Source organism: Haliotis rufescens, unplaced genomic scaffold (assembly GCF_023055435.1).
Source record: "Haliotis rufescens isolate VD_foot unplaced genomic scaffold, xgHalRufe1.0.p SCAF_24, whole genome shotgun sequence".
NCBI lineage: Eukaryota > Metazoa > Mollusca > Gastropoda > Lepetellida > Haliotidae > Haliotis > Haliotis rufescens.
The window spans coordinates 9,699,814-9,724,658 of NW_025963935.1; the positions used below are offsets into that span (position 1 = coordinate 9,699,814).

Here is a 24,845-nt window from a genome sequence, read left to right on the forward strand (position 1 = left end):
GGTAGATAGGTGTAGATAGTGGTAGGTAGGTGTAGATAGTGGTTGATAGGTGTAGATAGTGGTAGATAGGTGTAGACAGTGGTAGATAGGTGTAGATAGTGGTAGATAGGTGTAGATAGTGGTAGATAGGTGAAGATAGTGGTAGATAGTGGTAGATAGGTGTAGATAGTGGTAGATAGGTGTAGATAGGTGTAGATAGTGGTATATAGGTGTAGATAGTGGTAAATAGGTGTAGATAGTGGTAGATAGGTGTAGATAGTGGTAGACAGTGGTAGATAGGTGTAGTGGTAGATAGGTGTAGTGGTAGATAGGTGTAGATAGTGGTAGATAGGTGTAGATAGTGGTAGATAGTGGTAGATAGGTGTAGATAGTGGTAGACAGTGGTAGATAGGTGTAGATAGTGGTAGGTAGGTGTAGATAGTGGTTGATAGGTGTAGATAGTGGTAGATAGGTGTAGACAGTGGTAGATAGGTGTAGATAGTGGTAGATAGGTGTAGATAGTGGTAGATAGGTGTAGATAGTGGTAGATAGGTGAAGATAGTGGTAGATAGTGGTAGATAGGTGTAGATAGGTGTAGATAGTGGTATATAGGTGTAGATAGTGGTAAATAGGTGTAGATAGTGGTAGATAGGTGTAGATAGTGGTAGATAGGTGTAGTGGTAGATAGGTGTAGATAGTGGTAGACAGTGGTAGATAGGTGTAGTGGTAGTTAATGGTAGATAGTGGTAGATAGGTGTAGATAGTGGTAGATAGGTGTAGATAGTGGTAGATAGGTGTAGATAGTGGTAGATAGGTGTAGATAGTGGTAGATAGGTGTAGATAGTGGTAGATAGGTGTAGATAGTGGTAGATAGGTGTAGATAGTGGTAGATAGGTGTAGACAGTGGTAGATAGGTGTAGATAGTGGTAGTTAATGGTAGATAGTAGAAGATAGTGGTATGTATATGTGGGAGTTCGGGGTAGATGAATATAAAGAAGGTGAGGGGCAGCAGCAGGTAGACACCTGGATACCAGGAATTGTCCCCAGCAGGACAGGTGTGTCTTGATGAAGCAACCCGTGAAGATCAGGGGAAGAAAAGTTCTTCAACGACCCATGCAGCCCTAAAAGGCGACTAACGGGATCGGGTGGTCAGGCTCTCTGACTTGATTGATGCTTGTCATCGATCCCAAATGCGTGGATCTATGTTCATGATATCAATCACTGGATTGTCTGGTCCAGACTCGATTATTTACAGACCGCCGTCATATAGCTGGAAATATTGCTGAGTGCGGCGTAAAACAACCAACCAACAACCAAAGCATTACAAACGTTATCAAAACGTTATCAGGCTTAAAACAGTCGCCGAATTAACAACTTCTACATCGTCAATACTGAATCATCCCTACAATAAGTAAATATATGATCTGACAATTTTCTATAAAAGAGAATATTTATTTAGTATTGTATATCTATATTTCCCCAAATAAGCCCTCAGTTTTAAACATCACGTATTCCGCCAGTCAGTCAACATCCCAGAACTGACGCAACACAGGTGTCGCATACTAGTCGCAAAATAACCTCAGGAACAAATACCCTTGCACGCCCCCTCCCTCAACAACAGACGCTTCATCGACCTTCCTGAAACACCTAACGACCTCGCCACACACGACAACTATCACTACAACCCTCCTGGTTGCTATACCAACAGATCTTAATTAAAAATATTCCTTTACCTCCAAAAATGGAATACGTCGATAACAGTCGAGGAACAAGTACTCCATGACGTCACATTGAAGCTAACTTTGGCCGATCTTTATATGCTGAGCCATTGTGACGTCATGCTGGCGTGACGTCACGATGGGTCGATATATCGGGACACGCTCTAGTCGCGGGAGCTATTCATAGACAAGTCCAATAACAATATACTCACAACAAACCCGCATTTACAAGAAAGGGTAGAATAATTATTATTTCATCACATCCTCCGTTATTCAACCCCTCCCTCCTCAACCCCTCAAAACACCCCACCCCCATCTCCCCAGCCCCAACCCCTACCTTTACCTATACATATATGCATTCCGTTGACAGATGCTCTGATCGTGCTGTCTCGCTGTAGCTATAACATCTTGAGTTTATTTTTAACCTGCCACCAAGTTGCACTGATTCAGTCGAAGAACTATGCACAGACCCCAAACGAAGTCTGGTCTGGTTAGCGTTCAGTCCAGCGCATGGTGTTTGGTGACGTCACTCTAGTTAATTCTGTTGTCGGTGAGGTGCTGTCTTGCACCCCACACTTTAGGCACGGAAATCGATGTAATAACAAATCTGTTTTCCACTATCAAATTGTCATAGATCGCGTGAAGTATTTAGTCGGAAAGTGATTCTGATGTTGAGAATAGGGCTTGTAATTTAATTTTGGGGGAAAAGTTCAGAACTGGTATGTAACGTTTAAATGGTGAATTCGATTAAATCTTGAATGAAATTTAGGTGTATGCTGGTTGCTTAATTGATATTTCAAAATAATGTAAATCATAATGATTTAATTGAAAAGCAATATTATCCTCTTTTATTGTTATGTGTATAATAGCAAAAACATGCTATTTATGTAAAAAAAATTTTTTTATTTACGCAACATTCTAAAAATATATAATAGTTTCTAAGACTTAAAAACCGAAATTACGTGTTCAATATTGAACGACAAATGCATATTCGCATGAGGCGTCTTACTAAGTTGAAAAGCCTGCGTGCATGTTTCACGGTGTATTTCGCCCGTGGATAAGTCTAATGTTTATACATATGCGAACTCTGACACATATCCGCCAGTGGCGACAATACTGCACGAAGACGAAATATGCAATTCATGCGCCCCTATTAAGTCCTTATTTCAAAGGATAAACACACGCTCATGTATTGACACATAGTCTTGTTTTGACAGTAAATTTACGTGGCCTGGAATTGCCTCAACATAGCAACCAGCAAATACGAAACTCGGCCTGCGAATTCGATATTGAGTTGTTTTGACGTCACAGCTACGTCACAGAGGATTTAGGCTGCTAGCGCCATGCAAGTTGTGATTGAGTGAAAGATGTCGGCTTGTAAAGGTAGAACAGTTCTTCACACTCGCTTTAAAACTATGTGGAGTAAAGAAATATGCAGCTTTATCCTCTGACACGGAGATATGGTCATGGCCGACCGAGCCAAGGGGCAGATCCGGGTAGGATTTTACGATATCGAACGCACGATCGGAAAAGGCAATTTCGCTGTTGTAAAACTAGCGAAACACCGAATCACCAAAACTGAGGTTTGTGCTGTTTCGTTGAAAAAAAGTGAAATTATTAAGTGTTGTATTGTGTCCAGGTGTATGTGTTACCGAACAGTGTGGGCAGGTGCTTGTTGAGATTACACTAACCAGATGGCAACCTTCCTTCCTTCGTCTTGATGGATACAAAGAAGAAAAGAGGATAGAAGGAAGGTGAAAATGTGTGGGGGACAGGTTGGCGAATACCGGTATCAAAACAGGCCTTACCTAACACAACATTCTAGATGTTTACAACTTCTCATGTTATACTTGAAATGTTTGTTTATGTTTTTGAATACACAGCATGTAGTGTGAGACCAGCTCTTCCTGGTGTCCAGTTATCGTGTCTGCCACTACGAGTAACAAGTTTATTCCTTTATGCAAACATTTTTGGCATGTTTGATTTTCGAGTGTCTGTTGAGAAACATGTTTTGGTTGTTTGTTTGACAATTTGGTTTCTTAGACCCAAGGTATTTGTTCTCGGAGTTGGTGTAAATATTAAGAATAATTAAGGGTTTGGAGTTTGGAGTTTTCACTGCTTTTTGGGTGTTATTTTTTTACATATAAATAAGTGAATAACACAACCCGTCAACACAGTCCTAAACCCCTGTTTTCGTATTCCCCATCCCACACTGGTGTCATTTCTTTGTTTGATACTTTTGGTGTATAAAGGCAGTATTCACTGACTATACAGTATATTAAATAACTCTACCCATCCCCCCAGCGATAGTTCTTAACTACCCCCGTCATATCCCCCATCCAATCACACGAGAGTAATTTGTGTGCATGATACTTGTGTATAAAGTCAGTATTCACTGACTATACTGTATAATAACTAACACAATCATGTGTGTGTTTGTATCAGAGCTACAGATAAGCTGCGTATTTGCATAAAATACCCCCCCAAAATATTCAAACCCAAATACTTTCATTTAACATGCGTACTGAAGCGCATGCATTAAATGAAAAACTGAAATGTTTAAAAACAGCATGCGTAAAAACCCGATGAAGATTTTCCAGCATGCGTACAACATGTACAAAGGAGCTAATTTCCGAAGCAGAATTATGAGCTAATTTACTCTCCGAGTCACGCCTATATATTTAGAACAGTTATCATGGTTATATACATCTAAAACATTATTTCATTTTTTTTAAATCTTAAAATGTTCACTCTTTGGTGGAAAAACCCAATAGAGTTATGAAAAGATGAGTGAAAAAATATTGGTTATCCAATGAAAAATGTAATAACCAAATTAATAGAAACCCTAGAATGAAAACTCATTTGCTCAAAAAGTTATCTGGAGCTCAGTTGTATGCAGCATTTATTAACTGTACAGGTGTTTATTCATACAAAACATGGGTAATTATTCAGAATATACAATTTGCCATGCTGGTTAATGTGTGTGTATTGTGTATGGTTGGTTGGTTTGTTGTTTAACACAGCACTCAGCAATATTCCAGCTATCTGACGGCGGTCTGTAAATAATCGAGTCAGGACCAGACAATCCAGTGATTAATATCATGAGCATCCATCCATGCAGTTGGGATTGATGACATGCATCAACCAAGTCAGCGAGCCTGACCACCCGATGCTGTTAGTCACCTCTTACGGCAAGCATGGGTTGCTGAAGACCTATTCAACCCCGGATCTTCTCGGGCCGAGTGTATTGGGTAGGGGGGTCCTCTCCTCCCCTACCTCCAGTTTAAAGTCAAGATAAGGGTCAGGAATGCCTTGGTGTTGTTTTGTGTTGAGAATTGGTTCCCAGCAACCTGTCACTCATCAACTATAGTAGAATATTGACGTGTCTGATATACCCGTGTCAACTAACCACTTATGCTCTACTGGTTGTGCATACTTTGTTGCCATATCGCTGTGCAAGACTTTCATACTTGTTTATGGCCGCACTCAGCAATATTCAAGCCATATGACAGCGGTCTGTAAATAATCGAGACTGGACCAGACAGTCCAGTGATTGACATCATGAGCATCGATCCAGGCAATTGGGATATGATGACATACGTGAACCATCTCAGAGAGCCTGACTACCCGATCCCGTTAGTCGCCTCTTACGACAAGCATTGTCACCATTTACGGCAAGCATGGGTTGCTGAAGACCTGTTTTAACCCGGATCTTCACGGGTCTCATCTATACTCTTTCGATCTATTGGCAGTATACTGTCACAATGATGTAGATTCATCGATTCTTTGTTTGTTTGTTTGTTGTTTAACACCACAGTCAGCTATATGACGGCGCCCGGTATGTAAATATGTAAATAATCAAGTCTGGACCAGACAATCCAGTGACTGACATCATGAGCATTGATCCACACAACTGGACATGCATCCACCAAGTCAGCAAGCCTGACCACCAGATCCAATTATATTGTTATCATCATGTTGTGTAAGAGATTCTTCTATACTGTCTGGATCTATTGGTGGTATATTGTTACCATGACCCTGTGTAAAAGATTCATCTATCTGTCTGGATATATTGGTGGCATATTGTTAACCTCCTTCTGTGTAAGAGATTCATCTTCACTGCCTGGATCTATTGGTTATATATTATTACCATCACCCCGTGTAAGAGATTCATCTATACTGTCGGATCTATTGGTTGTATATTGTTACCATCACCCCGTGTAAGAGATTCATCTATACTGTCGGATCTATTGGTTGTATATTGTTACCATCACCCTGTGTAAGAGATTCATCTATACTGTCTGGATGCATTGGTTGTATATTGTTACCATCCTTCTGTGTAAGAGATTCATCTTCACTGCCTGGATCTATTGGTGGTATATTGTTACCATCCTTCTTTGTAGGAGATTCATCTACACTGCCTGGATGCATTGGTTGTATATTGTTACCATCCTTCTGTGTAAGAGATTCATCTATACTGTCTGGACGTATTGGTTGTATATTGTTAATAGCACACTGTGTAAGAGATTCATCTATACTGTCTGGATGTATTGGTTGTATATTGTTACCATCACCCTGTGTAAGAGATTCATCTATACTGTCTGGACGTATTGGTGGTATATTGTTACCATCATGTTGTGTAAGAGATTCATCTATACTGTCTGGACGTATTGGTGGTATATTGTTACCATCCCTCAGTGTAAGAGATTCATCTATACTGTCTGGACGTATTGGTGGTATATTGTTACCATCCCTCAGTGTTAGAGATTCATCTATACTGTCCGGATGTATTGGTGGTATATTGTTACCATCTGTTGTGTAAGAGATTCATCTATACTGTCTGGATTTATTGGTTGTACATTGTTACCATCACCCCGTGTAAGAGATTCATCTATACTGTCTGGATGCATTGGTTGTATATTGTTACCATCACCCTGTGTAAGAGATTCATCTATACCGTCTGGACGTATTGGTTGTATATTGTTACCATCACCCTGTGTAAGAGATTCATCTATACTGTCTGGACGTATTGGTTGTATATTGTTACCATCACCCTGTGTAAGAGATTCATCTATACTGTCTGGATGTATTGGTTGTATAGTGTTAGCATCACCCTGTGTAAGAGATTCAACTATACTGTCGGATCTATTGGTTGTATATTATTACCATCACCCTGTGTAAGAGATTCATCTATACTGTCTGGATCTATTGGTTGTATATTGTTACCATCACCCTGTGTAAGAGATTCATCTATACTGTCTGGAGCTATTGGTTGTATATTATTACCATCACCCTGTGTAAGAGATTCATCTATACTGTCTGGAGCTATTGGTTGTATATTGTTACCATCAACCTGTGTAAGAGATTCATCTATACTGTCTGGATGTATTGGTTGTATATTGTTACCATCACCCTGTGTAAGAGATTCAACTATACTGTCGGATCTATTGGTTGTATATTGTTACCATCACCCTGTGTAAGAGATTCATCTATACTGTCTGGAATTATTGGTTGTATATTGTTACCATCACCCTGTGTAAGAGATTCATCTATACTGTCTGGATGTATTGGTTGTATATTGTTACCATCACCCTGTGTAAGAGATTCAACTATACTGTCGGATCTATTGGTTATATATTGTTACCATCACCCTGTATAAGAGATTCATCTATACTGTCTGGATCTATTGGTTATACATTGTTACCATCACCCTGTGTAAGAGATTCATCTATACTGTCTGGATGTATTGGTTGTACATTGTTACCATCATGTTGTGTAAGAGATTCATCTATACTGTCTGGATCTATTGGTTGTATATTGTTACCATCACCCCGTGTAAGAGATTCATCTATACCGTCTGGACCTATTGGTTGTATATTGTTACCATCACCCTGTGTAAGAGATTCATCTATACTGTCTGGATCTATTGGTTGTATATTGTTACCATCCCTCAGTGTAAGAGATTCATCTTCACTGCCAGGATCTATTGGTTGTATATTGTTACCATCACCCTGTGTAAGAGATTCATCTATACTGTCTGGACGTATTGGTTGTATATTGTTACCATCACCCTGTGTAAGAGATTGATCTATACTGTCTGGACGTATTGGTTGTATATTGTTACCATCACCCTGTGTAAGAGATTCATCTATACTGTCTGGATGTATTGGTTGTATATTGTTACCATCACCCCGTGTAAGAGATTCATCTATACTGTCTGGATCTATTGGTTGTATATTGTTACCATCATGTTGTGTAAGAGATTGATCTATACTGTCTGGATCCATTGGTTGTATATTGTTACCATCACCCTGTGTAAGAGATTGATCTATACTGTCTGGATGTATTGGTTGTATATTGTTACCATCACCCTGTGTAAGAGATTCAACTATACTGTCGGATCTATTGGTTGTATATTGTTATCATCACCCTGTGTAAGAGATTCATCTATACTGTCTGGATCTATTGGTTGTATATTATTACCATCCCTCAGTGTAAGAGATTCATCTGTGCTGTCTGGATGTATTGGTTGTATATTGTTACCATCAACCTGTGTAAGAGATTCATCTATACTGTCTGGATCTATTGGTTGTATATTGTTACCATCCCTCAGTGTAAGAGATTCATCTTCACTGCCAGGATCTATTGGTTGTATATTGTTACCATCACCCTGTGTAAGAGATTCATCTATACTGTCTGGACGTATTGGTTGTATATTGTTACCATCACCCTGTGTAAGAGATTCATCTATACTGTCTGGATGTATTGGTTGTATATTGTTACCATCACCCTGTGTAAGAGATTGATCTATACTGTCTGGACGTATTGGTTGTATATTGTTACCATCACCCTGTGTAAGAGATTCATCTATACTGTCTGGATCTATTGGTTGTATATTATTACCATCACCCTGTGTAAGAGATTCATCTATACTGTCTGGATCTATTGGTGGTATATTGTTACCATCACCCTGTGTAAGAGATTCATCTATACTGTCTGGATGTATTGGTTGTATATTGTTACCATCACCCTGTGTAAGAGATTCATCTATACTGTCTGGATCTATTGGTTGTATATTGTTACCATCCCTCAGTGTAAGAGATTCATCTATTCTGTCTGGATGTATTGGTTGTATATTGTTACCATCATGTTGTGTAAGAGATTGATCTATACTGTCTGGATCTATTGGTTGTATATTGTTACCATCATCTTGTGTAAGAGATTCATCTATACTGTCTGGACGTATTGGTTGTATATTGTTAATAGCACCCTGTGTAAGAGATTGATCTATACTGTCTGGATGTATTGGTTGTATATTGTTATCATCACCCTGTGTAAGAGATTCATCTATACTGTCTGGATGTATTGGTTGTATATTGTTACCATCCCTCAGTGTAAGAGATTCATCTATACTGTCTGGATGTATTGGTTGTATATTGTTACCATCCCTCAGTGTAAGAGATTCATCTATACTGTCTGGATGTATCGGTTGTGTATTGTTACCATCATGTTTTGTAAGAGATTGATCTATACTGTCTGGATCTATTGGTTGTACATTGTCTAAGGGGTCAGTGTATATATGTCAATCCAAGGATTGTCTACATGATTGCCTGAGGGGTCAGTGTATATGTCGATGCAAGGATTGTCTTCATGATTGTGTAAGGGGTCAGTGTATATGTCGATGCCATGATTGTGTACATGATTGTCTGAGGGGTCAGTGTATATGTCGATGCCATGATTGTGTACATGATTGTCTAAGGGATCAGTGTATATGTCAATGCCATGATTGTGTACATGATTGTCTAAGGGATCAGTGTATATGTCGATGCCATGATTGCCTACATGAGTGTCTAAGGGATCTGTGTATATGTCGATGCAAGGATTGTCGGAGGGGTCACAGTATTGTTGATGCAAAGATTGTCTAAGGTGTCAATGTGTATGTCAATGCAAGGATAGTTTTGTAACTACTGCGCATCTGCTGACACAAGATGTGTGGTTCACACCCTCAGCAGGAGCTGATAACACGGACTATAAATAGCAAAATATGTTGATCCTTATCACATCTGATATTTATAGATGCACTGCATTGTCTGCCTTTGACCTCATATCAACCATGTAGCCTCTTACAACGGGCATTATGAGCCATATCACCCTGGAGAATAGATAGCACGGGTATAAATAGCTAGCAGATAACAGGCAGATGTGTTTGTCTTAATAATAATAATAATAATAATAATAATAAAAAAAATAAAAATAATAAAAACAAAAATAATAAAAATAAAAATATAATTTTTTTTCTTAATTAATAACAGATGCACTGCATTGTCTGCTGTGACCTCATGTCAACCAACAGGCATTAACCATGTCGCCCTGGAGAATAGATTGCAGGGATATAAATAGCTAGCAGATAACAGGCAGATGTGTTTGTGTTGATAATATGAAGAGGTGTCGTGGAAAATGTAAATATTAAATTCTTTGGAATGGGCCTGTATACAGCCTCAGACCTATCCAGGCCAACAAACCCTGACCTTGTCCTTTTTGATAAATCCAATGGAATCTGATATATCATTGAATTCTCTGTCCATTTTGACACTAATGTGATTGACAAGATTGAGGAAAAACATGGCAAATATGCAGACCTCGCTTTCGAAATGTCACGCTTGCATCCCAAGTACCAAGTTGTCCGACTCCCCATTGTTCTCGGTGCCTTAGGTTTGGTACCTCCCAAATTTGTTGACTGACATTGGGAGAGTACCCGGGTTTGCTACCAGGAATACAGCACAATCTGAAAAATCTTTGGGTGGGTTTGACTAGACAGCGCTTCCTGGGAGAAGTCCCATTCACTGTCTGGGCTGCGTGTAGAGGGGGCAAGGGCTAGGCCACCTACTCTACATCTCTAATCACTACTACTTATGGTTGCTAGGCTACTCTACATCACTACTACTTATGGTTGCTAGGCTACTCAGCATCACTAATCACTACTACTTATGGTTGCTAGGCTACTCAACATCACTAATCACTACTACTTATGGTTGCTAGGCTACTCTACATCACTACTACTTATGGTTGCTAGGCTACTCAACATCACTAATCACTACTACTTATGGTTGCTAGGCTACTCAACATCACTACTGCTTATGGTTGCTTGGCTACTCAACACTACTACTGATGATTACTAGGCTATGCACACTACTACTTATGGTTGCTAGGCTACTCAACATCACTAATCACTACTACTTATGGTTGCTAGGCTACTCAACATCACTACTGCTTATGGTTGCTTGGCTACTCAACACTACTACTGATGATTACTAGGCTATGCACACTACTACTTATGGTTGCTAGGCTACTCAACATTACTACTTGTGGTTGCTAGGCTTAAAGGTTCAATCTTTTCCTTCATGTTCAATGTTTTTGGCCTGGGAATTATGTATTTTCTTGTTAATTAACCAGGTAACAGTAAAATAAAATTATGACCAAGTTGAAATGTTGAAGCATGCTATTCTACATCTTGTTCATCGTAACCTGTTATTTTAAGCCTGAACTGAAAATGTGTTGGTATTAGAAATAAGACAAACCAGTGATTGATATTATAGGAACTATCCACGTTTGCCAGGTACGCTGACTCACTTTAAACCAAGTGAGCCGGGTTGCTAGGAGGCCTGAAAATTGCGATACAGGTATCTGTCTGTATTGTGATATGTATTGCGATATGTTGGGTGAAAAAATGTTTGACAGGTTTGACACAGAGTGTACATCCTATTTTCTACATGTATACTGAGATCAAACAAATAAAAATGTGGTTCCGATTACAGCAATATAAAAATTAGGGGAGGTAAGTGGGGATTGTTTATTTATCTTTTTATGATGTATACATGGTATAGCTCCATTAGGACAACAAAGATTGTAGAGCTGAATGCTATGCTCTGTGTCGTCCTAAATCATGCATTTTATCACTTCATGACATGTATCTGTATCTTCTGGGAAGTTAGGGTTTATTTGAAAAAAACAAACAAAAAATTTAAGGTGTGACAGGTAAATGTCTTCATTTGTATTGTGTCTTAAAGCTTCAACAACTCTTAATAAATTTGCGTTTGAAAATTTGTATTTCAAATTTATATTTTATGATTTTATATTTGTAAATTTAAAATTTAATGACATTAGTTTAAAATAATGCATTTTATTTTGTACATACACTACTTCTCACCATGCTCACCTTTTTTTTTAATCTTTTGAAATGTTGGCCTCAAACATTGATGTTCAACCAAGTAGCCATATGGCTACAAATTCTTTTTTCCAATTAGCCACTGGATTAGGAATTAAATTTATTCAGGCCAATATATAATTTGAAATTTGAAATTGTCTTTAAACCATTTTTTAAGTACTTTTAAGACATTCCTTTAAGGGAGTCCTACATTTGTTACTCGGACACCAAGCACTGGGTGATCATGCCCACTCACCCAGTCGTCTAAGGCGCCCCGATTCGCTGTGCAGAGTTGCGTCCCTTGGCCACGCCAGAAACCTATGATTGTGGGTTCGAATCCCGGTTCGCCCCGATTATGTTTCTAGGTTTGTCAGCACCATGCCCGTGCTCGTGGGTTTCACCGAAGTGGTAAATGTCTGAGACCTGCATCACTTCGGGCTTTCCTCCCACATTAAGCTGACACGCTACGATATAACTGGAATACTGTTAAAGTGGCGTTAAACCCAACTCACTCACTCACTCATGCCCACTCAGTAGTTGAATTACCCGTGAAGATCCGTTGTCATCATCATCTGATCATCAGCATCATCATCAGCATCACGGTCATGCACCTTTGTTGTCGACCCGTGAAGATCCGGGGTAGAACTTCAGCAATCCATGCTTGCCCTAAAAGGCGACTGTGCTTGTCGTAAGGGGCGACTAACGGTGATCAGACTCACTGACTTGGTTGATGCATGTCATAGTATCCCAATTGCTTGGACCGATGCTCATGATGTTAGTCACTGGATTGTCTGGTCCAGACTGGATTATTTACAGGCCACCGTCATACAGCTGGAACATTCCTGAGTGCGACGTTAAACAACAAACAAAACAAGAAACTGTGGTTGAATAGTGTCCAGTTATTTGCGTGACACCTTGTGTTTATGTAGTTTATTGAAAACCTGGTAGCTGTGTATGTGAATGATGCCATGGTTGACGACACAGTTAACCCCTTATCTTACAGTAGCCTCGATAATGAAAGATGATTTATGTTTTGATATGCCCCCTTGTATATTATCATGTGTAGACGCAAAAGAGCAGACGATGTCTTGGGTGGAGTTTTCCCCATCAGTAATACCTATGCCACTGTTATTTTCAGGTGGCCATTAAGATTATTGATAAGACCCAGCTGGATGAGGCAAACTTGAAGAAGGTCTACCGTGAAGTTCAGATCATGAAACTCCTGTCACATCCCCACATCATCAAGCTCTACCAGGTGAGGGATGTGTGCTGTCACTCTGTCCTGCAGCTGTGTGCTGTCACTCTGTCCTACAACTGTGTGCTGTCACTCTGTCCTGCAGCTGTATGCTGTCATTCTGTCCTACAGCTGTGTGCTGTCACTCTGTCCTACAGCCCTGTGCTGTCACTCTGTCCTGCAGCTGTGTGCTGTCACTCTGTCCTGCAGCTGTGTGCTGTCACTCTGTCCTGCAGCTGTGTGCTGTCACTCTGTCCTGCAGCTGTGTGCTGTCACTCTGTCCTGCAGCTGTGTGCTGTCACTGTCCTACAACTGTGTGCTGTCACTCTGTCCTGCAGCTGTGTGCTGTCACTCTGTGCTACAGCTGTGTGCTGTCACTCTGTCCTACAGCCGTGTGCTGTCATTCTGTCCTACAGCTGTGTGCTGTAACTCTGTCCTGCAGCTGTGTGCTGTCACTCTGTCCTACAGCTGTGTGCTGTAACTCTGTCCTGCAGCTGTGTGCTGTCACTCTGTCCTGCAGCTGTGTGCTGTCACTCTGTCCTACAGCTTTGTGCTGTCACTGTCCTGCAGCTGTGTGCTGTCACTCTGTCCTGCAGCTGTGTGCTGTCACTCTGTCCTGCAGCTGTGTGCTGTCACTCTGTCCTACAGCTGTGTGCTGTCACTGTCCTACAACTGTGTAGTACAACTGTGTGATACAACTGGGTGATACAACTGTGTGATACAACTGTGTAATACAGCTGTGTGATACAACTGTGTGATACAACTGTGTGATACAACTGTGTAGTACAACTGTGTGATGCAACTGTGTATACAACTTTGGATACAAATGTGTGGTACAGCTGTGTAGTACAACTGTGTGATACATATAGAATACTAAACGAGCTCCCGTGTAATACCAATTTTATGAAACGCGAAAGCGAGTCAGATACCACAACTATTCACGAGTTTCATAAAATTGGTTTTACACGGGAGCGAGTTTAGTATTTTATTTATTACTGGCCATTTATAACGTTTTTAAAATTATACTGTTGAGTGTGAATAGGCTGACACCTACACGATCCACGGCATAATCCAACTGAGTTTAACACAGTAATACTTCAAAAACGTCAAAAGTATAAACGTATGAATTTAATACCATCCAACGGTCCACCTTTAGAATTCAGGCGTCCGTTCCACAAAATTATCGTTGCATTAAGGTTATCGCAACTCATATACTTTAACTTAGACCAACGACTGTCGTCGCGCTACCGTATGATCGCCTTGTGGAACGGGGCCTTGCACCTCAAAGTTTACAAGCACGTCACAATACCCGATGACGTAATTTGTGGAATTTTGTTGCAAGATCCTTCGGCGAAACAATGCCATGTGACGTCAACCTAGCAGCAAGGTTGCTGGGGTCATCGAGTGTGCATAAGCTCCTCTCAGTGATCTATCATCTCCACACGCAATGTCGTTGAATAAGCCAAGGGATGTTGAGAGCTTTCAATATTTGTTCGTGAAACATGTTCCGAGAGTACATAAGCACGCGTTTTGGTATTACACAATGTGTAATACAGCTGTATGTTTATTAAACGGGTGATCTCTTCACGGGCAAGTAATAAAACTGTAGTATGCTTGTTATATAACTGTGATACAACTGAGTAGTAAGACTGTGATACGCCTGTGTGATACACTTTTGTGATATGCCTTTGTGATAAATCTCTGTGATTCGCCTGTGTGATATGCCTTTATTATATGCCTGCGTGATAAATCTCTGTGAAATGACTGTTATATACCTGTGTGATACACCTGTGTGATACACCTGTGTGATGTGTGTGTGGAGTATGTAATACTAAGACGTATCAGGAGACGTGTAAAGGGGCGGGCGGAGTAAGTCCAAGCACCCTGACTCACCAGCTGACTATACTGTCACAACTACTTTCAGGTGATGGAGACTAAGAACATGCTGTATTTGGTGTCGGAGTACGCACCCAATGGGGAGATTTTTGGTGAGTAGAACTGTAGTAGTGCACGTACAATGGAGATGGTGTTGAAGTATGGATTGTTTCCACATGGTCCTATTGGATGCACAATATTGTGACACTACGCATGACGATAATAGAGGCAACTAATTAACACTGTGGTCCAATGGGTGCCAAGACTTAGTTACGGCCCTGGAAAGTAGCGTGCATGTTTGACGGTCCATGTCTGTTTTTCTAACTCTGTCGATGAAGGAAAGTCCCATCTATACTCAGGGCCATCTTCCCGAGGCTAGGGAGTTAACTGACTTTAAAAGTCCAGCTTCCACCCTTGCCAAACTAGGCTGGAATTCCTGGGCTTGATCGTAGCACCACCAGGGGATATGACGAGTTACATCCCTTCTATGTTCCTCCTATTGACCAATCAGATTCCACCTCTCATATCATTTGCATTTGCTGCAATCAAAACGGTGGGAGCCCAGTAGAGACGGTCTGATCGATAATCAAAATATATATTGTGATAAGACTTTGATTAAAAACTTTGATTAAAAACATGAAAAGATTTGGAAAGTATCTCTTGTGGTCGAGGTGGCTTTACACATGCTTTGCAAATCCTGTAATCGACCGAAATCTGCATGGTAGTTTACGATTTTGTGACGCGATTTTGTTTGAACTATGCACAGACTCGTAACTCCAGAATTCCAGCCTAGTTCGGCAAGGGTTGAAACTGGACTTCCATTGTCAGTTAAGTCCCTTGCCTCAGGAAGATGACTCAGGGCCTGGTTACGCAATACTTCTTTAACATGGAACCCCAACGTGTCAAGTAGGACAGATGGCAATGTGACTGAAAACCTTCTTTTGCCTTTGTTTTGTATACTCCCCAGGGGGTTGAGAATGAAATTTGAGCGCACACTGATCCTACCACCAGGGTAATATAAACGTAGCACCATGAACTACGCTTTGTGAACATTGCTCACGATCTTTGTTTTGGGTATAGGTGAGCTTCATTGATCACAATCTTCATTGCTCATGATCTTTGTTGTGGGTTTAGGTGAGCTTCAGTGCTCTTTGTTGTATATGCTGCACTCTCTGAAAGATGTTGATGTTAAAGGGAGCCTGTGTAGATGTTTAGGGGTTAAAATGGATGAGAACATTGGACACCACGTTGAAACTTTGACACTGTGTTAAAACCTTTGACGCCATGAGGGGCGGTCGGGTAGCCTAGTGGTTAAAGCGTTCGCTCATCATGCCGAAGACCTGGGTTCGATTCCTGACATGGGTACATTGTGTGAAGCCCATTTCTGGTGTCCCCCGCAATGATATCACTGGAATATTGCTAAAAGCGGCGTAAAACCATACTCACTCACTTTGACGCCATGATGAAACCTTTGACATTGTATTGAAGCCTTTGACACATTGTGGAAACCTTGGACACAATGTTGAAACCTTGGACACTGTATTGAAACCTTGGACACTGTGTTGAAGCCTTTGACACAATGTTGAAACCTTGAACACTGTATTGAAACCTTGGACACTGTGTTGAAGCCTTTGACACTGTATTGAAACCTTGGACACTGTGTTGAAGCCTTTGACACATTGTGGAAACCTTGGACACAATGTTGAAACCTTGGACACTGTGTTGAAACCTTTGACACAATGTTGAAACCTTGGACACTGTATTGAAACCTTTGACACAATGTTGAAACCTTTGACACTATGTTGAAACCTTTGACACTGTATTGAAACCTTTGACACTGTTGAAACCTTTGACACTGTGTTGAAGCCTTTGACACTATGTTGAAACCTTTGACACTGTATTGAAACCTTTGACACAATGTTGAAACCTTGGACACTGTATTGAAACCTTTGACACTGTGTTGAAACCTTTGACACTGTGTTGAAGCCTTTTACACTATGTTGAAACCTTTGACACTGTATTGAAACCTTTGACACTGTATTGAAACCTTTGACACTGTATTGAAACCTTTGACACAATGTTGAAACCTTGGACACTGTATTGAAACCTTTGACACAATGTTGAAACCTTGGACACTGTATTGAAACCTTTGACACTGTGTTGAAGCCTTTGACACAATGTTGAAACCTTGGACACTGTATTGAAACCTTTGACACTGTGTTGAAGCCTTTGACACTATGTTGAAGCCTTTGACACTGTGTTGAAGCCTTTGACACTGTGTTGAAACCTTTGGCACTGTGTTGAAGCCTTTGACACTATGTTGAAGCCTTTGACACTGTATTGAAACCTTTGACACTGTGTTGAAACCTTTGACACTGTGTTGAAACCTTTGACACTGTGTTGAAGGCTTTGACACTGTGTTAAAGCCTTTGACACTATGTTGAAACCTTTGACACTGTGTTGAAACGTTTGACACTGTGTTAAAGCCTTTGACACTGTGTTGAAACCTTTGACACTATGTTGAAACCTTTGACACAATGTTGAAGCCTTTGACACTGTGTTGAAGCCTTTGACACTATGTTGAAGCCTTTGACACTATGTTGAAACCTTTGACACTGTGTTGAAACGTTTGACACTGTGTTGAAACCTTTGACACTGTGTTGAAGCCTTTGACACCATGATGAAGCCTTTGACACTGTATTGAAACCTTGGACACTATGTTGAAATCTTTGACACCATCGGGGCAGAAAATAGGTCTTCAGCAACCCATGTTTGTCGTAAGGCGACTAACAGGATCGGGTGGCCAGGCTTGCTGACTTGGTTGATGCATGTCATCATATCCCATTTCCATGGATGGATGCTCATGATGTCAATCACTGGATTGTTGGTCCAGACTCATATTTACAAACCGCCATATAGCTGGAATATTGCTGAGCGTGGTGTTAAACAACAAACAAACACGCAATCAAAGAAGGTGGAATGTTGCTGAGTGCAGTGTTAAACAACAAACAAACAATCAAAGAAAGTAGAATGTTGCTGAGTGCAGTGTTAAACAACAAACAAACAATCAAAGAAAGTGGAATGTTGCTGAGTGCAGTGTTAAACAACAAACAATCAATCAAAGAAAGTAGAATGTTGCTGAGTGCAGTGTTAAACAACAAACAAACAATCAAAGAAGGTGGAATGTTGCTGAGTGCAGTGTTAAACAACAAACAAACAATCAAAGAAAGTAGAATGTTGCTGAGTGCAGTGTTAAACAACAAACAAACAATCAAAGAAGGTGGAATGTTGCTGAGTGCAGTGTTAAACAACAAACAAACAATCAAAGTAAGTAGAATGTTGCTGAGTGCAGTGTTAAAAAACAAACAAGCAATCAAAGAAAGTGGAATGTTGCTGAGTGCAGTGTTAAACAACAAACAAACAATCAAAGAAAGTAGAATGTTGCTGAGTGCAGTGTTAAACAACAAACAAACCATCAAAGAAGGTGGAATGTTGCTGAGTGCAGTGTTAAACAACAATCAAAGAATCAAAGAAGGTGGAATGTTGCTGAGTGCAGTGTTAAACAACAAACAAACCATCAAAGAAAGTGGAATGTTGCTGAATGCAGTGTTAAACAACAAACAAACCATCAAAGAAAGTAGAATGTTGCTGAGTGCAGTGTTAAACAACAAACAATCAATCAAAGAAAGTAGAATGTTGCTGAGTGCAGTGTTAAACAACAAACAAACAATCAAAGAAAGTAGAATGTTGCTGAGTGCAGTGTTAAACAACAAACAATCAATCAAAGAAAGTAGAATGTTGCTGAGTGCAGTGTTAAACAACAAACAAACAAACAAACCATCAAAGAAAGTTGAATGTTGCTGAGTGCAGTGTTAAACAACAAACAAACAATCAAAGAAAGTAGAATGTTGCTGAGTGCAGTGTTAAACAACAAACAAACAATCAAAGAAGGTGGAATGTTGCTGAGTGCAGTGTTAAACAACAAACAAACAATCAAAGAAAGTAGAATGTTGCTGAGTGCAGTGTTAAACAACAAACAAACAATCAAAGAAAGTGGAATGTTGCTGAGTGCAGTGTTAAACAACAAACAAACCATCAAAGAAAGTAGAATGTTGCTGAGTGCAGTGTTAAACAACAAACAAACCATTAAAGAAAGTGGAATGTTGCTGAGTGCAGTGTTAAACAACAAACAAACAATCAAAGAAAGTAGAATGTTGCTGAGTGCAGTGTTAAACAACAAACAAACCATCAAAGAAAGTGGAATGTTGCTGAGTGCAGTGTTAAACAACAAACAAACAATCAAAGAAGGTGGAATGTTGCTGAGTGCAGTGTTAAACAACAAACAAACCATCAAAGAAAGTGGAATGTTGCTGAATGCAGTGTTAAACAACAAACAAACCATCAAAGAAAGTGGAATGTTGCTGAGTGCAGTGTTAAACAACAAACAAACAATCAAAGAAGGTGGAATTTTGCTGAGTGCAGTGTTAAACAACAAACAAACAATCAAAGAAGGTGGAATGTTGCTGAGTGCAGTGTTGAACAACAAACAAACAATCAAAGAAGGTGGAATGTTGCTGAGTGCAGTGTTAAACAACAAACAAACAATCAAAGAAGGTGGAATGTTGCTGAGTGCAGTGTTAAACAACAAACAAACAATCAAAGAAAGTGGAATGTTGCTGAGTGCAGTGTTAAACAACAAACAAACAATCAAAGAAGGTGGAATGTTGCTGAGTGCAGTGTTAAACAACAATCAAAGAATCAAAGAAGGTGGAATGTTGCTGAGTGCAGTGTTAAACAACAAACAAACCATCAAAGAAAGTGGAATGTTGCTGAGTGCAGTGTTAAACAACAAACAAACAATCAAAGAAGGTGGAATGTTGCTGAGTGCAGTGTTAAACAACAAACAAACAATCAAAGAAAGTAGAATGTTGCTGAGTGCAGTGTTAAAAAACAAACAAACAATCAAAGAAAGTTGAATGTTGCTGAGTGCAGTGTTAAACAACAAACAAACAATCAATGAAAGTAGAATGTTGCTGAGTGCAGTGTTAAACAACAAACAAACAAACAATCAAAGAAAGTTGAATGTTGCTGAGTGCAGTGTTAAACAACAAACAAACAATCAAAGAAAGTAGAATGTTGCTGAATGCAGTGTTAAACAACAAACAAACAAACAAAGAAGGTGGAATGTTACTGAGTGCAGTGTTAAACAACAAACAAACAATCAAAGAAGGTGGAATGTTGCTGAGTGCAGTGTTGAACAACAAACAAACAATCAAAGAAAGTAGAATTTTGCTGAGTGCAGTGTTAAACAACAAACAAGCACGCATGAAGGTGGAATGTTGCTGTCCTATAGCTGAACACTACCTACAAGACTTGTGTGTGCAGTGACCGTGACTGTCACCAGTACTGTACTACCGGCATGTGACAGATAGTCAGTCGTGGTGTCAGTGACAAGGGAGGCTCCCGCAGTGATTGACAGGTTGTCTATGTGGGCAACTCCTGATGGATGCTGATGTCAGCGTTTACCGCCTACATCTGTCAGACGAGCCCCTTCATGAGAGGCAGACACATCACGTGTAAAATCAATCTTCGTAAATGACTATCTCAGAACCATCCTTCCTCTCCCTCTTCATAACATTATGTCAGGCAGAAGTTCGTGGGAATTGCGGGGATTTTGAAAATTGATATAAACATCCTTTTAATAAACATCAGTTTACTTAGAATAAAAATCATCATGATCATAGTGATAAATCTATTTTCAGGAAACTGCCCAGATAACTGGCTTCGTCTCATTTAAATCAGTTTAACAGTTTTTACACAAGGCTGGTTGTATACAGAAGATAACATCTAACACAGGCTAATATCTTGTTGTCTCAGTACGTCTGTACCTCATCACGGACATCCAGAAAGAAAATCTCCGAAGAATATCTTTTCATATCATATATATATATAGCCCAGGAGTTTTAAACACTTCTCCACAAGTGTTGATATATTAAATATCAAATGACACGAGTGATTCAAAGTCATTCTACCAACTTTTGTTTGTTGGACATTGTGATGCAATTCCTACGAGGTATGACTTGATCTCACCCGAGTGATATTTCCTGTGGAAGGTAGTTTGGATGCTGTGTTTCTGTAACATGACCTAGTTAAAGGAAGCTGGGCAGGTAGGGAGGGATTTTATCTTCATCAACACCATGAAATGGTTTCAACAGACCTTCATAGTGGCTGCAGTATTTGCCTTCATTAGTCCAACTAGAGAGGGCACGGGTGGCCCAGTCGTCTAAGGCGCCGCGATTCGCTGTGCAAGGTCGCGTCCGTTGGGCACGCCAGGAAACTATGGTTGTGGGTTCGAATCCCGGTTCGCCCTGATTATGTTTCTAGGTTTGTCAGCACCATACCCTTGCTCGTGGGTTTCACCGAAGAGGTAAAAGTCTGAGACCTGCATCACTTTCCTCCCACATTAAACTGCCACGTCGCGATATAACTGGAATACTGTTAAAAGCGGCATTGAAACCCAACTCACTCACTCACTCACTGGTCCAACTGGAGCTACCTTTGTGTACGTTTATTGCAGTCTGTAAAATAAAGGGGTGCCAGGCATCCTGTGATCTATGGTATTTGAATCAAGGATCCCAAAAGCTTGTAACATTAGGAGTAGGACAAGGATGCCTTGGCTTGCAGAATTTCGTGCACCTTTGTTGTCATGGCAACTCATCTAACTTGTTTCTATGGTAACCTGTACACGCACTGGTGTCTCGTACCCTAGTCCCTCAGGTAGCACAATTCCCTGTTGCCATGGTTGCAGATTTATGTAACCCTATGGACTTATTCTGTATGTGAAAACAAAATCCATGATTTCTGTGACGAATGACACCCCTCCTGGTTATTCAACAGAAGCAGTTGTGCTCCACACAATAAACATTAGGGTGCCGTTGTACAAAACAACCTTAGCGCTACGACTGACGTAAGTCTATGTTAAGGTATGGGAGTTACGATCACCTTAGCGCTAAGATCGCTTTGTGCAACGGCACCTAGGTTCTCACTCATGACGGCATCGTAATGCTTTATTAGTAATCAGAGGAAAGGTTAAAAGAAACCAAAATCAATAATGCTCTAGTGCTGATGTACTCGCATCTATTTGACCGAGTTTACTTTGGAGCCAGGTCGGTTTCCTCTCATGGGAAGCCATATTTGGCAAACAAATTGACCGTCGGGGGGCTCTCAACTGTAAGTGTTGAGTTGTAGCCAGTGTGGCCTGTGTGTTTGATCTTACGGGATGTTCCCGTCTTGTCTGGCTTGTAGTCTGTTAGTACTGCTGAAGAGAATTCTCTGTGTCCAGGTTATGACACATCTGTGACTTTAGCCACTAGTCCAGGGCCAGAGTCTAGTAAAATTCTCTTCGGTCTAGTAAGATCAGTCACTGTGATAAGACTTGAAGTTGACAAGAAATGATGCTTTGAAGTCTGTTGGTTGTACTGATTGCTATTGCTGGTACACTCTTTCCACAGGTGCAGATCTGGAGAGTGCAATGACATTGATAATATAAATTCCCAGGGCCTATTGGGATTAATGTACTCTCTAGGGATGTATTAGCACATCTTGATGAGTGATGTGGAATACTTCTAGGGATGTATTAGCACATCTTGATGAGTGATGTGGAATACTTCTAGGGATGTATTAGCACATCTTGATGAGTGATGTGGAATACTCTCTAGGGATGTATTAGCACATCTTGATGAGTGATGTGGAATACTTCTAGGGATGTATTAGCACATCTTGATGAGTGATGTGGAATACTTCTAGGGATGTATTAGCACATCTTGATGAGTGATGTGGAATACTTCTAGGGATGTATTAGCACATCTTGATGAGTGATGTGGAATACTCTCTAGGGATGTATTAGCACATCTTGATGAGTGATGTGGAATACTTCTAGGGATGTATTAGCACATCTTGATGAGTGATGTGGAATACTTCTAGGGATGTATTAGCACATCTTGATGAGTGATGTGGAATACTTCTAGGGATGTATTAGCACATCTTGATGAGTGATGTGGAATACTTCTAGGGATGTATTAGCACATCTTGATGAGTGATGTGGAATACTTCTAGGGATGTATTAGCACATCTTGATGAGTGATGTGGAATACTTCTAGGGATGTATTAGCACATCTTGATGAGTGATGTGGAATACTTCTAGGGATGTATTAGCACATGTTGATGAGTGATGTGGAATACTTCTAGGGATGTATTAGCACATCTTGATGAGTGATGTGGAATACTTCTAGGGATGTATTAGCACATCTTGATGAGTGATGTGGAATACTTCTAGGGATGTATTAGCACATCTTGATGAGTGATGTGGAATACTTCTAGGGATGTATTAGCACATCTTGATGAGTGATGTGGAATACTTCTAGGGATGTATTAGCACATCTTGTAAGTGATGTGGAATACCTCTAGGGATGTATTAGCACATCTTGTAAGTGATGTGGAATACTCTCTAGGGATGTATTAGCACATCTTGATGAGTGATGTGGAATACTTCTAGGGATGTATTAGCACATCTTGATGAGTGATGTGGAATACTTCTAGGGATGTATTAGCACATCTTGATGAGTGATGTGGAATACTCTCTAGGGATGTATTAGCACATCTTGATGAGTGATGTGGAATACTTCTAGGGATGTATTAGCACATCTTGATGAGTGATGTGGAATACTTCTAGGGATGTATTAGCACATCTTGATGAGTGATGTGGAATACTTCTAGGGATGTATTAGCACATGTTGATGAGTGATGTGGAATACTTCTAGGGATGTATTAGCACATCTTGATGAGTGATGTGGAATACTTCTCTGATGATGATGTGACTTGGCTTTGTTTGTTTGTTTGTTTGTTGAATGCTGCTGTTGGCAATAAAACAGCTATATGACAGAGGCTTGACCAGACAATCCAGTACCAGGGCGCTCTCCAAATTAGAAATAGGGGGCTCTTATTAGAATTTTATTTTGTTGGAAAAAAACCAGAGTTGAAAGATATATTTCGTGGTTTATGCTGACAGCCGGAAATATTAATATACGACAGATATATTTTTCCAGAATTTAACTGCCCATAATTAACGGTGCATATAACACACGAGTGCGTATTATACGCGAATAAATAAGTCGTTTGTACATTGATCAATCGGAAGGGGTGCTAATTTGGATTGTTCACGAGCCAATATATTAGCAAAAATCGCCGTGGGCGCTTATTAGAGCCGGGCGCTTATTACGTCGAATACGGTAATTGATATTGACTTTTAGTGAGTATGGTTTTATGGCGCTTTTAGCAATATTCAAGCAATATCACGGGAATCGATTGTGGGTTCTTGGTGTGACGAGCGAACGCTATAACCACTTGGCTACCCGACCGCCCCTGTTATCATTATAAGCACTAGTGGTCTAAAACAGTTAACCCTGGTTCGATTCCCGACATAGGTACAATGTGTGAATCCAATTTCTGGTGTCCCCTGCTGTGATATTGCTGGAATATTGCTAAAAGCAGCGTAAAGCCATACTCACTCTCTCACTCCAATGATAACTTGTAGCAAAACCCCTTAAAAGGCCAAATTTCTGCTTGTCCTTAGGATACCTTAACTATTGGGGAGTTTGGTAAGGACTGTAAGACTAGTGCCAATTTCTATCGCAAGGTTCAGATTTTCAATGTGGCCGCCATGGTAGCCATATTGGAAAATCTATATACGTCTATTGATCTGACCATGAACTACATTCTCTAAAAATACTTTTCTTTGCTCTTGAACTGGACCAGTAGAGCTGAAGCTTGACATGCT

At 40.2% G+C, this 24,845-nt stretch overlaps 1 protein-coding gene across 1 annotated transcript in view; it reads left to right on the plus strand.

Moving 5' to 3' along the window:
- The first annotated feature begins 3,011 nt into the window (after nt 1-3,011).
- The window catches only part of LOC124126232 (serine/threonine-protein kinase SIK1-like), a 50,807-nt gene continuing 28,973 nt past the window's right edge, over nt 3,012-24,845 (plus strand). The window contains exons 1-3 of the mRNA XM_046489612.2: nt 3,012-3,280; nt 13,040-13,156; nt 15,060-15,123. Of these exons, the coding sequence (XP_046345568.2) occupies nt 3,158-3,280; nt 13,040-13,156; nt 15,060-15,123 (304 nt within the window). The 5' untranslated portion in view covers nt 3,012-3,157. The remainder of the gene's footprint in view (nt 3,281-13,039; nt 13,157-15,059; nt 15,124-24,845) is intronic.